The 20195-nt window shown below is 45.6% G+C and overlaps 1 protein-coding gene across 9 annotated transcripts in view; it reads left to right on the top strand.

Moving 5' to 3' along the window:
* Positions 1-6303, top strand: part of NR5A2 (nuclear receptor subfamily 5 group A member 2) — a 134543-nt gene extending 128240 nt beyond the window's left edge. For all 9 annotated transcript variants that reach the window (XM_086343166.1, XM_086343175.1, XM_086343176.1 and 6 more), the window contains one exon: positions 3091-6303. In XM_086343166.1, coding sequence (XP_086199292.1) covers positions 3091-3338 — 248 coding nt within the window. In that variant the 3' untranslated portion in view covers positions 3339-6303. The remainder of the gene's footprint in view (positions 1-3090) is intronic.
* The last annotated feature ends 13892 nt before the right edge of the window (positions 6304-20195 follow it).

The following is a 20195-nucleotide window of genomic DNA, read 5'->3' as shown; positions in this document are numbered from 1 at the left end:
CGATTTTTGGACAAATACACCTAAATATAAAGCAAACAATCGGAGACATCTCTGGGGAGGCCTTGACTAATAGATAATAGTGCTGATCCCAAGATGCTGGAAGTTTTCATGGGGAAATGGACGGTTAATAAAAGAGGACAAGATGCTGTGAGAGGGACACAGAGCTGAAACAGATCAGCCGGAGCTGTGATTTGGGAACTTCTTGGTCAGTGGATGAGAGGAACTCAGTCAAAATGCTTTTCTTTCTTTCCTTCCTTCCTTTCTTTCTCTCTCTCTCTTTCTTCCACTACATAGCTTTAATATCAGAATCATTGCCACTGAATTACAAACTGCCTGTATAGACATAGAAACAGAGTGGACATGCAGTAAGTAGTACCTTTGGGACAACCAGCAACGTAACTTCTGTTATAGTTAATGATAAACACGTTAAACGGGATTTTCCTTCAGAAGGACAATTGCATGTGTTTTTAAACTTTAGGGTTTGAGATAGATGGAAAACGCATTGCTGCTGGTTCTCTGCCCTGATGCTTTAGGAAGGACCAATATCTGGAACCAGGGTGTGCACCTCTGAAATTCGAACAGTGTGGCAGAGAACCAGGCTGACATGAACGTGCATTTTTCTGTCATCTGTCTTGGTACAGCATAGTCAAGGGATTTCCAGTTGTTTACATCTTATAGTTTTGAACCAGATATAACTAGTAAGTATCTTAATTGAATTCTAAAGACCTGAAGACTTCAAATGTTTGTCTGTAACGAGAGCACGTGATTTAACCAGAACTTACGATCCGTCCTTTGTCTTCTGTTTCTCAGCAGTTCAGTGTGTTTTGTTTTGCTTTTATTAAGAGAGTGGCATAATTTATCACAGAAGGTTGAACCTTATTCTCAAAAAATACGTTTATCAAAAAAAGGTTTCAAAAACGACTTTCTGAAAAGACTATTATTCGTTTATCTTGCGTTTTATACTGTGCAAATTCCTGCATCCTCCCTATGAATCTTGGTGACTTTCGTTAGCTTTTCTTGCTGTGACAATATCTGTCATTGTAGCATAAAATAATACTTCGATTTTTTTCCTATGATTGTGTTAAAATCACTATAACACTGGAATTTGCTTTTTTTTTTCTTTCAACTTCTTAGTAGTATATAAAAGAAAAAACTAAATTATTCCTTAGGTTTTAGGCTTAAATGTTTTCTTTAGGTTGAGCGGGAGGGTAAAGAGAAGCAGCACTAAGAAGCTGGTCAGAATTCAGATGAACTGTTTTGGAATTACTGGTTCTCTGCCATGATGCTTTAGGAAGGACCAATGTCTGGAACCAGGGTGTGTGCCTCTGAAATTCGAACAGTGTGGCAGAGAACCAGGCTGACATGAACGTGCGTTTTTCTGTCATCTGTCTTGGTACGGCATATTCAGGGGATTTCCAGTTGTTTACATCTTATAGTTCTGAACCGGCTATAACTAGTAAGTATCTTACTTGAGCTCTAAGCCGTCTTAGATGCGATAGATGGAAAGCGCATTATTAGTGGTTGTGCCACCTGTGTCGTGTCCGGTGGGCAGCACCTTGGAAGGCGAGGCGCCTCATCAGGTAGCATTTGTCTGTCTGTGCATCTCGTTAATAAGTAATAGCGTGTTTTTGACTCCCCTGTTGCACTTTGAAGTAGATGTGATCGTACCAGTGCCCACGCTATTTCGGTACTAATTCCCCACTGTTTTTAATTTGGGGCAGAGATTTGGGGACGGAATTGGGGAAGCATGCTTAATGCAAAGTTATGGCTCAAAACGTAAACACCGAAATCATCCTGGACACGTTTCGACAGCACATGTGAGGCAGCCTGTTGTCGCAGCGTGTAGAGACACCAAAGGGACCGTGCACATGCGTACAGACTCAGCCTCACGACGTACGGTGGCAGATACACAGGACATGAGTCATCTTGGTGACTCAGCGGGGTTTGGTACGTTTAACCTTTTAGCCAGGGTATTAGTTGGTGTTCTGTGGAATCGTTCTTATTTATTTTTGTCCAATTAGAAGACAAAGCAGAGGGAGAGGTGCCTGCATCTGTTTGCTTTCTTAGCACAGATGACGTACGTAAACACGTGCACACATGTCTATAGATTTCTCCCAGAGACGTCTGTCTACACACCGTGAACACGTTGCACAGTTCACATAAACCAACTCCAGGAGAGAAATCCCACCATAACCGCTTGCCCCGGCTCAGGGTCTGTGTGTCTGTGTGTGTCAATCTGTCTTTCAACTCTGTTTCCCTCTTCCTCTACATTATGAGGACCTGCAGGGCGAGGATCCGTAGGAGTCAGGCCAGGTGGATTGTCTGAATCCATCTCCTCTGTGTGAATGGCTCGTGTCTAGAAGGGAAAATCAAAAAAAAAAAAGCAAAGTATCAACTGCAGAAACCACATTCAGGTTAAAGGGCACCGGCCATCCTGCTTGAACTCTGCCTAAAGGACGAAGCTTTCATTTGATAAAGATCATTAGTCACCAAGACATATATTTTAGAGAGTTCCCAGCAGCGACAACTCCGCTGGCAGTCACTGGAGTGTACCAGATGGTTCATTAGCATAGGCTAGACAAGTCAGAGGCTTTCAGAATCATTTAGAAAATGTCAAACAGAAACAAGAACCCTGTCACTTTTTATTAGAATTAACTACATCATAGCCTGGACACAGATTTCACCTTGGGTCAGAAAAATTAATACAGAGTTCCGTGCACCGTGTCATATACTGGGTTAAGATCAGTCTTCCTCAGGGGACTCATTTGCTGGCAATATATTACGATCCTTCTACTTTCGGAATCCTCAAACCTTTTCTTTTGTGAGATATGAAAAGAACTGACCTTGCTCAAAACCCACTGGTGTCTAGCTGACCAGAGGCACAGGCAGAATTTCCACAGGACATTGTCCTAAAGCACGTTTGTGACCGTCTGCTCAGGCAGTCTCCATGAGTGGGGCTGACCGACCGTCTGGCGGGGCGTCAGGTGGGCTGAATGTCAGGAGGAAAAATGCAACCCTGAATTGAACAGGCTGCTATAAACAGGGATTAAAACACCATTGAAATATTGTGGTTTTTTTTTTTTAATCCAGATGTCAAAAACTTGGAGAACTTCCAGCTGGTGGAGGGCGTTCAGGAGCAGGTCAACGCCGCCCTGCTGGATTACACGGTGTGCAACTACCCGCAGCAGACGGAGAAGTTCGGGCAGCTGCTGCTCCGCCTCCCGGAGATCCGGGCCCTCAGCATGCAGGCCGAGGAGTACCTGTACTACAAGCACCTGAACGGAGACGTCCCCTACAACAACCTGCTGATCGAGATGCTGCATGCAAAGCGAGCGTGATCACAGCCGCGGGCTCGGCCTCCCAACAAAACACAGAGATGGGTGGGGTGGGGGAGGAGAAGAACAGGAAGAAAGGGAAAAAAAAAAATACTCTGAATGGCTCCAAGCAACATGAATTAAACACTTGGTTTAAAGATACTGAATTTAATAAGGCATAGTAGTCAAGTGCTGAATGGCCAATAAATGATGTATCAGGGTATTTGTATCGCAAACTGTGAATCAAATGTGTCACATCCCCAGAGCGTTCTGTGCAAAAGACACTGGAACGGAGTCGACTGAACCCACAGACGGACCCCAACACCGTGTCAGGCTGGAAACGGACAGACGCTTTCCTGTATATTGAAACCGATCTCCGCTGTGAAGAAATCTAGGAACTGATCTGTGCTATTCGTTAGGCTTACGTGGCAGGGAATTTGAGCTTACAGAATTCCTCCGTGGTAAAGCGGAACTGGAACCATCCTCAAGAATCCATCAGCTGCGCCGATAACAGCCCTCTCCTCTTCCTTCCAAGGACCCGGCACCTTCTGTCCTGGGATCCCGGAGTCTGTAGCGAGGACCTGTGCTCAGCTGCACCCCCCAGGAGCTCCGCCACCAAACCTTGAAAAGCCTATTCTTGACTGTCTGTATCTTAGACCTGCCAACAGCTAATAAGAACAGTCCATTGATATGTGAGCTTGCCATTTTGACTATGTTCTGGATTGTTTTGTCACGTGTTCATAATGTTTGGGAAAAAAAAAAAAAGCAGGCAGTGTCCCTTTTCTGATCCTATTACAAGCGTTCATTAATATTAAGGGCAGCGACTACAAACTTGTAAAGCTTTAGCTTTAGCATTACTGGATTTCATAAAAAATCCCAGCAGAAAGGCTTATTAGGATACATCAGCCTTTTTAACCATCAAGGTTTGTAGTTCATTAAAAAAATACAATAGGAAACATATTTTGCTGGAATGTCAAATAGTCACCGTTCTGAACAGAAAAAGAACACGGAAGCATGTTAAGCTATGCAAAATCAAGGCGGGGGTGAGCACACACGATGAGTGGCGTGTTGCAATTGATCATCCCCTGAACGCAGAGAGGAAACGGTGAGCCTGGAAAGATAGCAATGTGCTTCAAATCTTCCCCAGTAGGGAAGGGAAGAGAGTGATGGTGACCTTTCTGAGTCACTCTATAGACCAAAGTCTGCTATAGAACAAATACTGGAGGACAGAGAACTGCGAAACAGTCTCCAGACCCCGCTGTCAGTATTATCAACAGGCGATGCCAGAGATACAGAAGTCTTGCCTTACTTCACAATTCTCAAAGGTAGCAGATGTGGATCAACACTTGTTTAAAATAAAGTATTAATACTTTAAAGTCAAATGAAATAGAGTGTTTACATTCCTTAGGGCCTCTGGGGGGCGGGGGGGGACTGTGATGTGACGAAAGAGCTGGAGTAGCAATTTCTTAATGTTATTTTTCTGATCGGTAATTATTTTTAACAGTACTTAGTTATTGTATGTCGTGAGACACTAAAATCAGAAACGGGGATCTCATTTAGATTTTAATTTTTTTTTTTTTTTTGAGATTATTGGCGGCACAATCACTTGTAGAAACTGTAAAAACATGAAAGTATCTCCTAGTCCCTTAATTTTTTCATAAATGTTTCTGGCTTTTGAATAGTTTATTTATATTGTATATCATAGGTTCAACTGTAGACAATTATGATGCTAATTTATTGTTCCTTGGTTTCGCCTTTGTCTAAAATAGAGCCAAGGCTGAAGAAACCAAATCTGTGGTTCATTGTAGCATGTCAAGTTAGTGGGACATAGTTCAGAGACAGAGAGGCGTCTTAATGAATTTAAATCATTCACTTGATTAAATGTCTGTAAATCTTCATGGTTCTTACCGTAGTTTATTTAATGTCTATTGTAAATTATGTGACTTGTAGCTCCCTCTGTTTTCTAGTAAATTTAACAAGGGTGGAGTCTTATCTGGTTTTCTTTCCAAGCGTTGTAAGTTGTATACCAAAGATATTAGTTATTACTTCTGTGAGTACAGAGAAGATTATTTTATTATTTTTATTAATCACCTCTAACACACGTCCAAGTGAAGGGTACCCATAGCTAAGCCGGGCGTCCATAGCTCGTCACTCAGAGGTCACCTATGTTGTCTCCATGGCTCAAAGGACAACAGGAAAATAGTTGATCAGTCCATACCCAAAGCAGTAAATAGAGCAGCATCTTTACTGTCCCCAAGTTGGAAGAGAAAAGTGTCGGCAGTTTATGAGATGGCTCCATCACTGTATATGGAACACGGGATGAGACGATTTCTAGATCTGGGACATAGTTGTTTGGAGGGTGCTTAACATTGCAAAAAAAAAAAATTTTTTTCAAAAACAAATATATCGATCCCAAAAGTCCAAGTTTTATTTTAAATGTACAGTATTCCCCACTGACTATTTTATCTAAACAAGGCCACATATTATTGTGTTGTTAACCTAATAAATTACACCGTGAGAACAGTTAGAAAGATGGGGACACAGAGACTTCAGCCACGCTGATGGTGACACTAAGGACAGAAGCCGACAGAGTGCTGCTTGGCGTCCATGGCGCGTGCAGACTTTCTCTAGTGTCTGCCAGTAACTGGGTTTCAGCCAGACACTGACTTATCCTCTGCCTTATCAGCTGTAGGATTTACTAGGAAAGGCAGACTCAGATATGGAGGTTCAGGGCTTGGCCGGGTTCACTGTCATTGGTCTATGTTTATAAACAGACAATCTGTCACATCTGGGTATTTATCTTACGGATCTTCTGCTGCCCCCTGGATTTGAATCCACGCGATGTCGAGAGTGTGAAGTCAGTTCCTCGTTGACGTTACTTAACTGTATCCGTGAAATCAAATTGTCATGTTGGTTCTTGCCAGGAATTTCTCAACAAAATGGAATTTTTTTTTCAGTATTTCAATAAATATTGATATGCCCAGCCTGATCATTTTTAAAAGTTTTTATGGTGTCCTCATTCTACAGGGTTCTAAAGCATCTAAAGTAACTGAGATCCTTGACTAGGAATGGAGTCAGAAGACTTCCACATGCACAGACATGCCTCAGGTGGCCCACTGTCCTCAGTGGGAAATGAAGCATTGAACTCAACCTGTGCATCACCTCTCCATACATAAAATACAGCATTTTGCATCACTCACTGTTACAGCTGACAGCAATATCCTATAGTATCTGTCTTTGTAGCCCTCCCTGTGCCCTAGTCATTTCCCCAGGTGTTCGGTCAATTCAGTTGATCCTTGGATCAGCTCCAGAGTCTGACTCAATGGACACGAGTTTGTGCAAACTCCAGGAGATGGCGAAGAACAGGGAAGCCTGGCATGCCGCAGACCACGGGGTCGCAAAGAGTCAGACACGATGAGCGACTGAACAACCACAGATCAGCTTCACGAGGTAGCATCCTCTTCCTGACAGTTTCTTGCTCAGAGTGATGTGTTAGTCAGTGGGAATTGTGGATCCAAGACTCAGAAGCCCTTAAACACAATACTGCATTTGTCTCTGGGCCAGGATGACACTTAGGATTTGCTTCAAAAGGAAAAGGTATGTTAGACAAAGTCAGGCATCTGGTACTAAGTTATTGGTATTTGATATAAATTTTATCAATGATATTATCCAGATGGCACAGTGGTAAAGAACCCACCTGCCAGTGCAGAGATGTAAGCAACGAGGGTTTGATCCCTGGGTGGGGAAAGTCTCCTGGAGAAGAAAATGGCACCCCACTCCAGTATTCTTGCCTGGAAAATCCCATGGGCAGAGGAGCCTGGCAGGCTACAGTCCATGGGATCACAAAGAATTGGATGCCATTGAGCAACTACCCACACAAAGGATGCCAAAGAATCAGAACGCCATACCTAAGGTCTAGTTGATTATGGAGCTAAGATTTTTGATCAACTAAGAAATGGCACCCCACTCCAGTACTCTTGCCTGGAAAATCCCATGGATGGAGGAGCCTGGTGGGCTGCAGTCCATGGGGTCGCTGAGGGTCATACATGACTGAGCGACTTCACCTTCACTTTTCACTTTCATGCGATGGAGAAGGAAACGGCAACCCACTCCAATGTTCTTGCCTGGAGAAACCCAGGGACAGGGGAGCCTGGTGGGCTGCCGTCTATAGGGTCAAACGGAGTCGGACACGACTGAAGCGACTTAGCAGCAGCAAACAGTGGCCCACAAAAGACATCTCCCTTGTCAACCTCTTACTAACAAAATTCATGCCGACATTGCATGAAATATGAAAAAAATGTATATATTCATACATTGTCTACATTCATGCATACAAATATGTACATAGGTTCATTTGTGACCTATAACTTAACACATAGAAAAGTGCAGAAACTTTTACATATGTATACGCCCAGATAATCATCACACAGGTCAAGGGAGTCATAGAACATATTTTTTTTTAATTTTTTTTTTCTTTTCTTTTTTTTTTCCTTTTCTCATGAATGGCATTTATTACCTTGGACTTTTCTTTTCTTCTTTTTTCTTTAATAGAAAATTATTTAATTAGTATACATGTGTTCCCCATCCTGAACCCTCCTCCCTCCCCACACCATCCCTCTGGGTCGTCCCCGTGCACCAGCCCCAAGCATCCAGCATCGTGCATTTATGTTTTTATAAGAGGCTATATACATTTTTTTTTTTAATTGGTGGAGGGGCTGTTTTTCAAAAAGCCCAGCCCAGCGGCCAGTGAAGGTGATTCTGATAAGCAGAGACCTCACTCCCAGCCCCTAGGATAACTCTCACAAAGTTGCTGAGTCCGTCAGCATGAACCAGCCCTGGGTTGCAGGGTTGGGGGTGGGGGGCGGGGGGCGGGAAATGGTTCTTGCTGATGTGCATTTGATTGTTATATTCGATATTCACAGTAACTTTGAAGGGGTTTGTACCTTTAACGAAGTTTGACGTTCGGTTTGAAGCCACCTCTGATGTATATTTTTATGAGAACCATGTGGAGGGTTTGTTCTCCGCAACGTGGGTCAAAATGCTCCGACATTCAGTGATCTTGACATTTCCCTGGAATAATAAAGACCAATTTTCCTGCACGCCGAACAGGAAGTGTATAGTTTAGTCACTCAAAATAAATATTCCTGCAAGACTTTAACTGCTGCACACAGGCATTTGTTTTATGTTAAGTGAGGAATTAATAATTCAGTGACTCAGATCAGTCGGTGGTGGTGGTTTTGTTTGCAGGAAAGCTTAGAGCCAGTCTGTGAAACGTCACATGTTTAATTGTTGCTGGAAAGGAGGGAAGGAGGGGGTGTCATTAGACTAATCGCTGAGTATCCCTGACATGAGTTTGGCACTAAATGATCAGGAAGCCAACAGACTGGAGACTGCAGGCCCTCCTGCTCCCCTCCTGAGCTGAGGGCGGTGTGGGGCGGACCCTGGACTCCCCGGGAGGTCCGGTGGTCCCCAGACCAGCCTCCCTGGGCCACTGTGTCTAAGATTGTTTTCAGAACCAAGTCAGTGAGAAAGAGCCAAGAGGAGATGGGAGGTGTCCTTGCAAGGACAACTTTTTGAAAAATTCTGTAAATTCATTCAAAACTGCTTCTTTAAGGGAACCCTCCTGCACTGTTGGTGGGAATGTAAATTGGTGCGGCCACTATGGAGAGCAGTATGGCCTTTAAATAAAGCTGCCATATGACCCTGAAATCCCACTCCTGGGCATATATCTGGAGAAAAACATGATCCAAAAGGATATATACACCCTAATTGTTCACTGAAGCACTGTTTACAATGGCCAAGACATGGAAGCAACCTATGTCCATTGACAGAGGAATGGATCATGAAGGTGTGGTACATACATACGACGGAATATTCAGTTCAGTTCAGTCGCTCAGTGTGTCCGACTCTTTGAGACCCCATGGACTGCAGCACGCCAGGCCTCCCTGTCCATCACCAACTCCCAGAGTCCACCCAAACCCATGTCCATTGAGTCGGTGATGCCATCCAACCATCTCATCCTCTGTAGTTCCCTTATCTTCCCACCTTCAATCTTTCCCAGCATCAGGGTCTTTTCAAATGAGTCAGTTCTCCACATCAGGTGGCCAAAGTATTGGAGTTTCAGCTTCAGCATCAGTCCTTCCAATGAACACCCAGGACTGATCTCCTTTAGGATGGACTGGTTGGAGCTCCTTATGGTCCAAGGGACTCTCAAGAGTCTTCTCCAACACCACAGTTCAAAAGCATCAATTCTTTGGCACTCAGCTTTCTTTATAGTCCAACTCTCACATCCATACATGACTACTGGAAAAACCATAGCCTTGACTAGATGGACCTTTGTTGACAAAGTAATGTCTCTGCTTTTTAATATGCTGTCTAGGTTGGTCATAACTTTCCTTCCAAGGAGTAAGCGTCTTTTAACTTCATGGCTGCAATCACCATCTGCAGTGATTTTAGAGCCTAGAAAAATAAAGTCAGCCACTGTTTCCACTGTTTCCCCATCTATTTCCCATGAAGCGATGGGACTGAATGCCATGACCTTCGTTTTCTGAATGTTGAGCTTTAAGCCAACTCTTTCACTTTCATCAAGAGGCTTTTTAGTTTTTCACTTTCTGCCATAAGGGCGGTGTCATCTGCATATCTGAGGTTCTTGGTATTTCTCCCAGAAGTCTTGATTCCAGCTCGTGCTTCCTCCAGCCCAGCGTTTCTCGTGATGTGCTCTGCATAGAAGTTATTACTCAGCCATTAAAAGAATGAAATAACGTCATTCGCAGCAAGATGGATGGACCTGGAGCGCGTCATACTGAGTGGAGTAGTCAGGGAAGAAGAAATACCACATGACGTCCCTCATACATGGAATCTAAAAAGAAATGATGCAAATGAACCTAACTTACAAAGCAGAAAGACACTCACAGACTTTGAGAATGAACTTATGGTTGCCAGGGGGAAGGATGGGGGGAAAGGATAGTTAGGGAGTTTGGGATGGATATATACACATTGCTATATTTTAAATGGATAACCAACAAGGTCCTTATAGCACAGAGAACTCTGCTCAGTGTTATGTGGAAACCTGGATGGGAGGGGATTAGGGAAGAACGGATACATGTGTATGTGTGGCTGAGTCCCTTTGCTGTCCACCTGAAACCATCACAGCATTGTTAGTCAGCTTTACCCCAAGGAGAAGAGGGTGTCAGAGGATGAGACGGCTAGATGGCATCGCCGATGCAGTGGACACAAACTTGGGCAAACTTCAGGAGACGGTGAGGGACAGGGAGGTCTGGCGTGCGGTAGTCCATGGGGTCACAGAGAGTCGGACGTGACTGGGTGACTGAACAACAGCATGCAGCAATACAATATAAATTAAAAAAACCTGCTTCTGCAGCATCTGCCATTGAGTGGAGGTGAGTTGTGGTGGTGGAGGTGTTGGCTCTCCAACATACCTTCTCTGGGGGCACAGTGGGTCCCAGAATGATCTGATGAGGCGTGTCCACTGACCAGGCTCAGATGAGAGAGAAATGAACTGCTCTCATTTAAGCCACTGTATGATGGGGTCTCTCTGTTTCAAAAGCTTGATATTTCCTCAAATATACAAAAATGATATTGCCAAATCCTCACGGCAACTCCATCTTCACAACAAGGAAACCGGGATTTACAGGAGTTAAGTAATTTGCCCAAGTCCCAGCCAGGAGGTGGTAGGGCAGGGTGCACATGGTTCTGATTCCAAACCCCATGCTTTGAACCCCTGGAAGCACAAACCAAGGCACCCCAGGACTCATGTTCATTACTGACCCTTTTCTTTAGGACTCAAAAGACACAATGGTGACGGACACATTTTTTAAAATAGTGGCACCCAAAACCCAGAAACGTACTTTGTCTCAACAAGAGCAGGAGTGATCAGTTATCAGATATCACTGATACCTAAAACAGGTGCTGCCTGACTTAGAGGATGAACTTACGGTTGCCGGCGGGAAGGATGGGGGAAGGGATAGTTAGGAAGCCTGAGATGGACATGGATGGACACGCTGCTCTATTTAAAACGGATAACCAACTAAGTCCCACCACACAGCTCAGTGTCACGTGGCAGCCTGGACGGGAGGGGAGCCTGGGGGAGAATGGACGCATGTACACGTGGCTGAGTCCCTTTGCTGTCCACCTGAAACTGTCACAGCACTGTTAATCAGCTGTTCTCCAATACAAAATGAAACGTTTAAAATGAGTACATAAGTAAAACAGGGGTTGACTGCCAAGCGCCTCAGGGACCCCCGAAACCTACAAATTCTTTGAGCCTTACCCACAGGAGAACCAGGGGTGGAAACCTTTATTTGTACACCTTCTCGACAGGAAGCATCGCCATCAGCACCGTCCACCGTTAGTCCTGACCACGTTACGACTTTAAAAGCTCCCATACTGTAGTCCGACGAGTAGTTCCCCTATTTAGTGTCACCACGAAACCATTCGAGAAGCATCTTATGCATCCGTTGTTCATAACGTCCCGTCTGTGGGACTTCCCTGCCGGCCCAGTTGCTGAGACTCTGCACTCCCAGTGTCGGGCCAGGTTCGGTCCCCGGTCAGGGAGCTGGACGGCCCATGCCACAACGACAAAAAAAGAAAAGGTTCCACGTGCTGCAGCTGAATATCCTGCATGCCCCCACTAACACACCCAAATAAATAAATATTAAAAAAATATATTCATAGACAGCCTATCCGGGAATCCAGGCAATGTTTATGAAGAATAAACATTTGGTGCATGTTAATTCAGCTCACTTCCTTCGCCATTAGCCCACTTACTAACGTATTCAGTATTTAAAAAAAAAAATTCTTGTCCCAAGGATTTTCCCCAGAAATAAATCAGGACTGTCAAAATCTCTGCCCCCTCGGGGGAGCAGCTTCTATAAATAAGTGTGGAAACACGTGTCGCCCTGCCCCTGGTGTGGCCGCGACAGGTTTCATTTCCCCTCTGCTCCTCCGTGGCCTTGTGTTATTCCTGTGTCAAATGCTCCTACAACTATTGTGTGGCCTGGATTGCGGCCAAGTTCCCCTGGCAATGCCCGGCCGGTGCTCACCCGGCCTCCCACCTCCCTTAAAGGAGCAGAAAGTGTAGGAGTGCCCATCCCGTGGGAGAAGAGGTCTCCCCCTCCACGACCTACTCCCGGTGTCACTGGTGAGAAAAGGATGACGATGGGGAGCCACGACTATGCCCTGAGAGAGGCTGAGCAGCGCTCAGTCCAAGCGCCTCCCCTGAGTCTCACAACGAGCCTGCGAGGTGACCTGTTTGTCACCATCGCATCGCAGACGAGGAAACCACAGCTGAGTCACGGTAGTTTCCTGAGGTCACACAGCTGGCGAGGCAAGGCCAGGATGCAAACCCAGCTCCACTTGTCCACGCAGCCCAGCAGCTCACCCAGATCAACACAGACCCGCGAGAGCACACGGGGAGATAGGTGCTCAGCTCCTCACCTGCTTTTCCATCTCACCATCATGCTGCCTAACTCTTGGGGCAAACGTCCCTTTGCCCAAGTTCAGTTGAGATCTAGATCCATATCAAGAAACAGCAAGACAACACACTCTGGTCACGTGATAATTTCACGTCAGTAAAAACAGCCGCCTTACCGTAACTAAACACAGAAGTAAAATAGTAAGCCTGGGTGATAGGAAGCCCCTGCTTTTTTGCTGCTTTTTTCCCCTTTGCTTTTGCTTTATTTCATTTTAATGTGTTATTGTTGTTCAGTCGCTCAGTCATGTCCGACTCTGCAACCCCATGGACTGCAGCACGCCAGGCCTCCCTGTCCATCACCAACTCCCGGAGCTTGCTCAAACTCATGTCTGTTGAGTAGGTGATGCCGTCCAACCATCTCATCTTCTGCCATCCCCGTCTCCTCCTGCCTTCAATCTTTCCCATCTTCAGGGTCTTTTCTAATGAGTCCACTCTTAGCATCAGGTGGCCAAAGTATTGAAGTTTCAGCTTCAGCATCAGTCCTTCCAGTGCATATTCAGAACTGATTTCCTTTAGGATGGACTGGTTTGATCTCCTTGCTGTTCAAGGGACTCTCGAGAGTCTTCTTCAGCGCCACAGTTTAAAGCATCAGCTCTTCGGTGCTTTATGTAAAGGGACTGAAACGAGGACCTGGGTTATTTTCAACACTAAAATGCAGGCACTTTCTGCAGCCACATTGGTGCCTAGAATTACTGGCCGAAGAGAATCTGGTGGAGGGTGCAGTATTTAGACGCAGACGTTGCTCACAGAGGCATGAAAGGCTGAGCACTGGTGACGACTGAGGGGTGAGAAGTGGGAGCCGGATGGTGTGAGCGAGACTTAGACAAGGGAGACAAGGGCGACATAGACGAGAGCCCCGCTGGGACAGGAGGGTGGGCCCAGAGTGGGGGGGCGGTTAAAGCAGGGGTGGGGGGCACCCCACCCTGCAAAAGAAAAAGTGTGCAATCTGGGATCTGCCGGGTAACAATGAGAAGGGTCATTGTTCTAACATTAAACTGTCACTGCATTACCTCATTCTGTGGACAACCGTGGCCAAATAAGGAGCTGGGGTGTTGGGAGGTGACATGGAATGGTCTCACCGGTGTGTGGTTTGCAGCTCTGCTGAAGCACCCTCAAAACTTCCTGCGTTTATTTTCCCGGGCAGCAGCAAGTGATCCCCTGGTGCAGAGAGTCAGGAGAAGGGGGTTTCCACCCAGCTCTGATTTACGACCCTCGGAGGTGCCCAGTTCCTGTTTTTCCAGCCCTGCGGGGAACTTTCCCAGATACGATCTGCTGGGCAACAGAGCCCCCAGCAGGTGTGGGCGGGAGGGGGCGGCTGCAGACCGGGGCTGCGAGTGTGTTTATATCGTGAGCACAGTGCCGGAGCGTCCCGGGGCACAGGGAAACCCCACGCCCGCTTATTTTATGATCTGTTGACAAACCACTTATTCTTTTGTGGTTAATCATCTCTGCTTGCTTCGAAGCCTCCAAGCAGAATAAAGGCCTGGGACCTCCTCCTGTCTCTCACCAGAAATTTCTCAGGGGGTCAGGAGTGGAAAGGAGCTACCATCGTCCCCCTAGGTGCCTCCCCAGGGGTCCCAGCTGCCTTCAGCCCCTGGTCAGAAGTGTGGACTTGTCTTAGGTGGGCAGGGGAAGTGCAGTGGCTTTGCAAACATGGGGGCTACACGCCTGCCCCTGTATACCTGGGTACATGGCAGAGAAGGCAGAGAAAGTGTCGCTCTCCCAGAGGTGGAGGGGAGGGGGAGAGCAGCAGGCAGGGGGTCCCCGCTCCTCCGCCCTGCCTCACCTTCCTACTTTGTCATCAGCTCCCTGTAAATCAGATTACAGGGATGTGTGCGCCCCACCCTGCCCTGGACCTCGCCCCCAGCTCTCCTGGGTCTTTCTCTGCATCTCGGGGGCACAGTCTCAGACCTGGGCTTTCCTTGGGCAGAGGAAGGTGAACAGGCGGACCACCCACCAGTGATCAGGGCTCAGGGCAGCAGGGGTCCCGGTCCTGGCCCAGACGTCCTTCCCATCCCCCGCCCCCAACTTCCTTTCTGACCGTGCTGTGCTCTCCGAGAAGCAAGCCTGCAGAGCAGCAGTCACAAGTCTCCAGCAGGAAGACGTGCCCTCACGTGGGCCTAAAGAATTAAACAGGGAGGTCTAGCAACACCCCCAAGTGTTGCTTTCGGGGGCCAGGCTCTCCGCCAGGGACCTCCACGCCTGTTCACACCCTTGGTGTCTGGTAACTCCATAAGTGAAAGTGAAGTCGCTCAGTCGTGTCTGACTCTTTGTGACCCCGTGGACTAGCCCAGCAGGCTCCTCCGTCCCTGGGATCCTCCAGGCAAGAATACTGGAGTGGGTTGCCATTTCCTTCTCCAGGGGATCTTCCCGACCCAGGGATTGAACCCGGGTCTCCCAACCTGGGTCTCCCACATTGCAGGCAGACGTTTTACCCTCTGAGCCACCAGGGAAGCTCTTGTAACTCCCTACCTACTCATCCGTTCAGTTCAGTTCAGTTCAGTCGCTCAGTCGTGTCCGACTCTTTGCAACTCCATGAATTGTAGCCGCCAAGCTTCCCTGTCCATCACCAACTCCCAGAGTTCACTTAAACTCACGTCCATCAAGTCGGTGATGCCATCCAGCCATCTCATCCTCTGTCGTCCCCTTTTCCTCCTGCCCCCAATCCCTCCCAGCATCAGAGTCTTTTCCAGTGAGTCAACTCTTCACACGAGGTGGCCAAAGTACTGGAGTTTCAAGCATCACTCCTTCCAAAGAAATCCCAGGGCTGATCTCCTTCAGAATGGACTGGTTGGATCTCCTTGCAGTCCAAGGGACATTTTAACATATGTTTGAAAACAAATAGTTTAAAAAGCAGGATTAATGATCGTTCACCGTGAAAAAGACAGACACATCCTGAAATATAAGAAAACCCTCCTTCTCACCTTTCTTATAACTGCTTTCAAACAGAACCAAACACTGTGCTTTCACAATTCCTAATTTCTATGTCAGTAGAAATTTCTATATCCTAATTTCTATATCCTTTATCTAGGATAAAGGGGAAAAAAACTTAGAAAACAACTCTTTTCTTGACTTTTAAAAATTGTTTACTTTTAATTGGAGGATAATTGCTTTACAATGTTGTGTTGGTTTCGGCCATACCTCAACATGAGTCAGTCATAGGTCCCATCCCTCTTGAACCTCCCTCCCCTCCCACCCACCGCACCCCTCAAGGTCATCACAGAGCACTGGGTTTGAGCTCCCCGTATACAGCAACTTTCCATTAGCCATTTATTTTACATGTGGTAATGGGACAGATTACCTTTTCTTGGACTCCAAAATCACTGCAGATGGTGACTGCAGCCATGAAATTAAAAGACGCTTGCTCCTTGGAAGAAAAGCTATGACAAACCTAGACAGCATGTTAAAAAGCAGAGACCACTTTGCCAACAAAGGTCCGTCTACTCAAAGCTATGGTTTTTCCAGTAATCATGTGTGGATGTGAGAGTTGGATTATAAAGAAGGCTGAGCACCAAAGCACTGATGCTTTCGAACTATGGTGCTGGAGAAGCGAGTCCCTTGGACAGCAAGGAGATCAAATCACTCAATCCTAAAGGAAATCAACCCTGAATATTCATTGGAAGGACTGATGCTGAAGCTCCAATACTTTGGCCACCTGATGTGAAGAGCTGACTCAATGGAAGAGACCCTGATGCTGGGAAAGACTGAGGGCAAGAGGAGAAGGGGACAACAGAGGATGAGATGGTTGGATGTCATCACTGACTCAACGGACATGAGTTTGAGCAAAGTCAGGGAGACGGTGAAGGACTGGGAAGCCTGGTGTGCTGCAGCCCTTGGGGTCGCAAAGAGCTGGACACAGCTTGACAGCTGAACGACAAATGTATATAAGGGGCTTCCCAGGTGGCGCTGGTGGGAAAGAACCTGCCTGCTAATGCAGCAGACATAAAAGACACGGGTTTGATCCCTGGGTCGGAAAGATCCCCTGGAGGAAGTCATGGCAACCCACTCCAGTACTCTTGCCTGGAGAATCCCACGGACAGAGGAGCCTGGCGGGCTACAGCCCATAAGGTCGCACAGAGTCAGACACAACTGAAGCGACTAAATGTCAACAAAGTACTTTCTTAGGTGGGAGAAGTGTCTTTCATCAGCTGCTGTTCCCAGGTCGGCTCTCAGCCTCTGTGCTGTGTCTGGAAAGAACCCGCCTAGGGTGATGCAGTCCCCTGGCCTCATCCAACCCTCTCTGCCTTTTCATGAGCAATCCGCTCCCTTGAATATGTATTACAAATACCTGACATTTGCCATGACTGTCACAGTCAGCTTCTGAAAACAAGAACATTTTTACTGGTATGAATACACTAGTTTCCAGCTGCATTTAGCTGAAACCAAAGGTACAATTCCATTGATTTGAACAGTTTCTTACGAATGTACTCAGAGAGAAGGTCAGTAAAACAGGACTGGGAGAATTTCGCTGGTACCCATTATACTTAGAAGTCAAGAACTTTCAAGTATCAGGACAGAATGTTCAGCATTTTCATAATTAGCTCACCATAACCTGGAAAGGAAGGGGGGAGGGAATAAAACAGTGCACTCAAAACAGAAATAGCGCACATCGACTCCCGAACTGCAGTCGAGCTGCACACATCGGGCTGAAAAAAAAATTCTGAGACCGCGTGTTAAACATTTTCTATCAATTATAGTATTTACAATTCAAATGTACTCTTTTTTCCATATTTGAACTCCCTTTTTTGCTTTCTGATGTAGATTACTTTTAACATGCAGTGTAAGCATGACGTGGCCGATTGTTCCTATTTTGCTCATTCTTTTCCTCAAAATCAAGTTTTTATTCTAGCAAATGGAAAATTATATCCATCCCTTTATAACTTAGAGTTATAAGTTCTTTAATTTTAAAAATATAGTCTTAAAAAAGAAGACCTAGATGTATCTAAACCAGAGGGATGGTATGGGGAGGGAGGAGGGAGGAGGGTTCAGGATGGGGAACACATGTATACCTGTGGCGGATTCATTTTGATATTTGGCAAAACTAATACAATTATGTAAAGTTTAAAAATAAAATAAAATTAAAAAAAAAAGTCTTGCTCCTTTGGAAGGGGAAAAAACAAGGAGACATAGTGGAGACACAGAAGTCTGGGGTCTATGTACTTAGGGTGCTTGGATTAAAGTCTATGGGAGATGAATGCTGATTTTTAAGTCCCCCTAATGATAAGCTCAGATTTTAGTAATCATTTAGGGGTCCTCTAAGCAATGTATGGAAGAGAAAATTCCAATTTCAAGACTGAAATTAAATGAGGATAATTTTATGACGAATTTGGGATAGCTCTACAAAGATGAGAACATAGTATGATGTTTTAGACTTCTTTTTTTCCTGTAGCTATTTTATCATATTAAACAATCCATGAAAACCGTAAAGACAAGAGTGAGATTATTGATTCCTCTCACTTGATTTGTCCTGCGCTGGTGTTGAGTGAGCACCGGAAGCTCTCTGTCCCTGAACTACAGCCCCTGACGTGCAGGGAACTTCGCTGCTGTACTCAGAGCAGTTTAACACTCACGGCAGACACATCCAGCCTGCGGGACCACCAGACTGTGATCAAATACGCCATTACCCAAAACATGGATGGACAAGCTGGCTCACTGGATCGAGGTTATAGTCAAAAGAAACTCTTTGGGATGTTCATAGATTAAAATGAGTGCTTTCAAAGTCCAAGAGAGACCTCTCGTTGTCATCAACAGCAGAATAAAAGACCCAGGGTACATCCCGGACAGCACAAGTTCTGGTTCTGACCCAGTCTCCGATCTTGGACAGTTGAGTTTGCTTCCCTGGACCTCAGTTTGTTTACCTGGAAATGAAAATGCATCCTGGCATCATCTCAAGAGTTTCTCTAGCTCTAACATCCTGGGATTTGATGGATAGTAAATCTACACAAGCCATACAACATGACCAGGATTAAATGAACTCTCAAGGGGAAAACAGAGTTAAGAAATAATCCAACCATTAGTATCTTGATGATAGTATAAAGAACAGACTCTAAATTCACAGATGTTAAATAGAGAATGGCTAAACATATATATTAAAAAGACTCTCAACTTCATTTCTAATTTTAAGATGCAAATAAAAACAAGGATACACCCTTTGACCAGTCAGATTAGCTAAAATGAAACATTTAGATTCCCAGTGGTCACTGGGTGTCAAGAAACTGACACTCCAAATGCTCTGGGTAAGAATGGAAATTGGTGCAGACCTCTCAGAGGTCAATTTATTAACGTCTACACAAAGTTAAAATGCGTAGACTCCTTGAATAAGTCCATTTTTAGGAAATTAGCTTATAGATATACTTGCAAAAGTACTCCATGTGTACAGGACAGTTCATGAAAGAACAGTCACTACTTAGCTCTCGAGGTGAATTTCTCACTGGTGTAAACACAGCCATCTAGCCATCCCAGAAACGTGGCTGCGGGAAACGTCACAGCTCAGCTCAGCTCAGCCGCTCAGTCACGTCTGACTCTTGGTGACCCCGTGGACTTCAGCACGCCAGGCTTCCCTGTCCATCACCAACTCCCAGAGTTTACTCAAACTCATGTCCATTGAGTCAGTGATACCATCCAACCATCTCATCCTCTGTCGTCCCCTTCTCCTCCCACCTTCAATCTTTCCCAGCATCAGGGTCTTTTCAAATGAGTCAGTTCTTCGCATCAGGTGGCCAAAGCATTAGAGTTTCAGCTTCAGCATCAGTCCTTCCAATGAATATTTAGGATTGATTTCCTTTGGAATGGACTGGTTGGATCTCCTTGCTGTCCAAGGGACTCTCAAGAGTCTTCTCCAGCACCACAGTTCAAAAGCATCAAGTCTTTGGTGTTCAGCTTTCTTTACAGTCCCAACTCTCACATCCATACATGACTACTGGAAAAACCATAGCTTTGACTAGACGGACCTTTGTCAGCAAAGTAATGTCTCTGCTTTTCAATATGCTATCTAGGTTGGTCATAACTTTCCTTCCAAGGAGTAAGCGTCTTTTAATTTCATGGCTGCAGTGACCATCTGCAGTGATTTTGAAGCCCAAAAAAATAAAGTCTCTCACTGTTTCCATTGTTTACCCATCTATTTGCCATGAAGTAATGGGACTGATGCCATGATCTTAGTTTTCTCAATGTTGAGTTTTAAGCCAACTTTTTCACTCTCCTCTTTCTCTTTCATCAAGAGGCTCATTAGTTCTTTACTTTCTGCCATAAGGGTAGTGTCATCTGAGGTGCATATCTGAGGTTATTGATATTTCTCCCAGCAGTCTTGATCCAGCTTGTGCTTCTTCCAGCCCAGCGTTTCTCATGATGCACTCTGCATATAAGGTAAATAAGCAGGGTGACTTCACGGA

This window comes from Bos grunniens, chromosome 16 (genome assembly GCF_055505025.1).
Source record: "Bos grunniens cultivar Pamir isolate PY7600 chromosome 16, Bosgru_T2T1.0, whole genome shotgun sequence".
Taxonomy (NCBI): Eukaryota; Metazoa; Chordata; class Mammalia; order Artiodactyla; family Bovidae; genus Bos; species Bos grunniens.
Note: the sequence above shows the minus strand (reverse complement) of the source record. Positions and strands in the feature narration are given on the sequence as shown.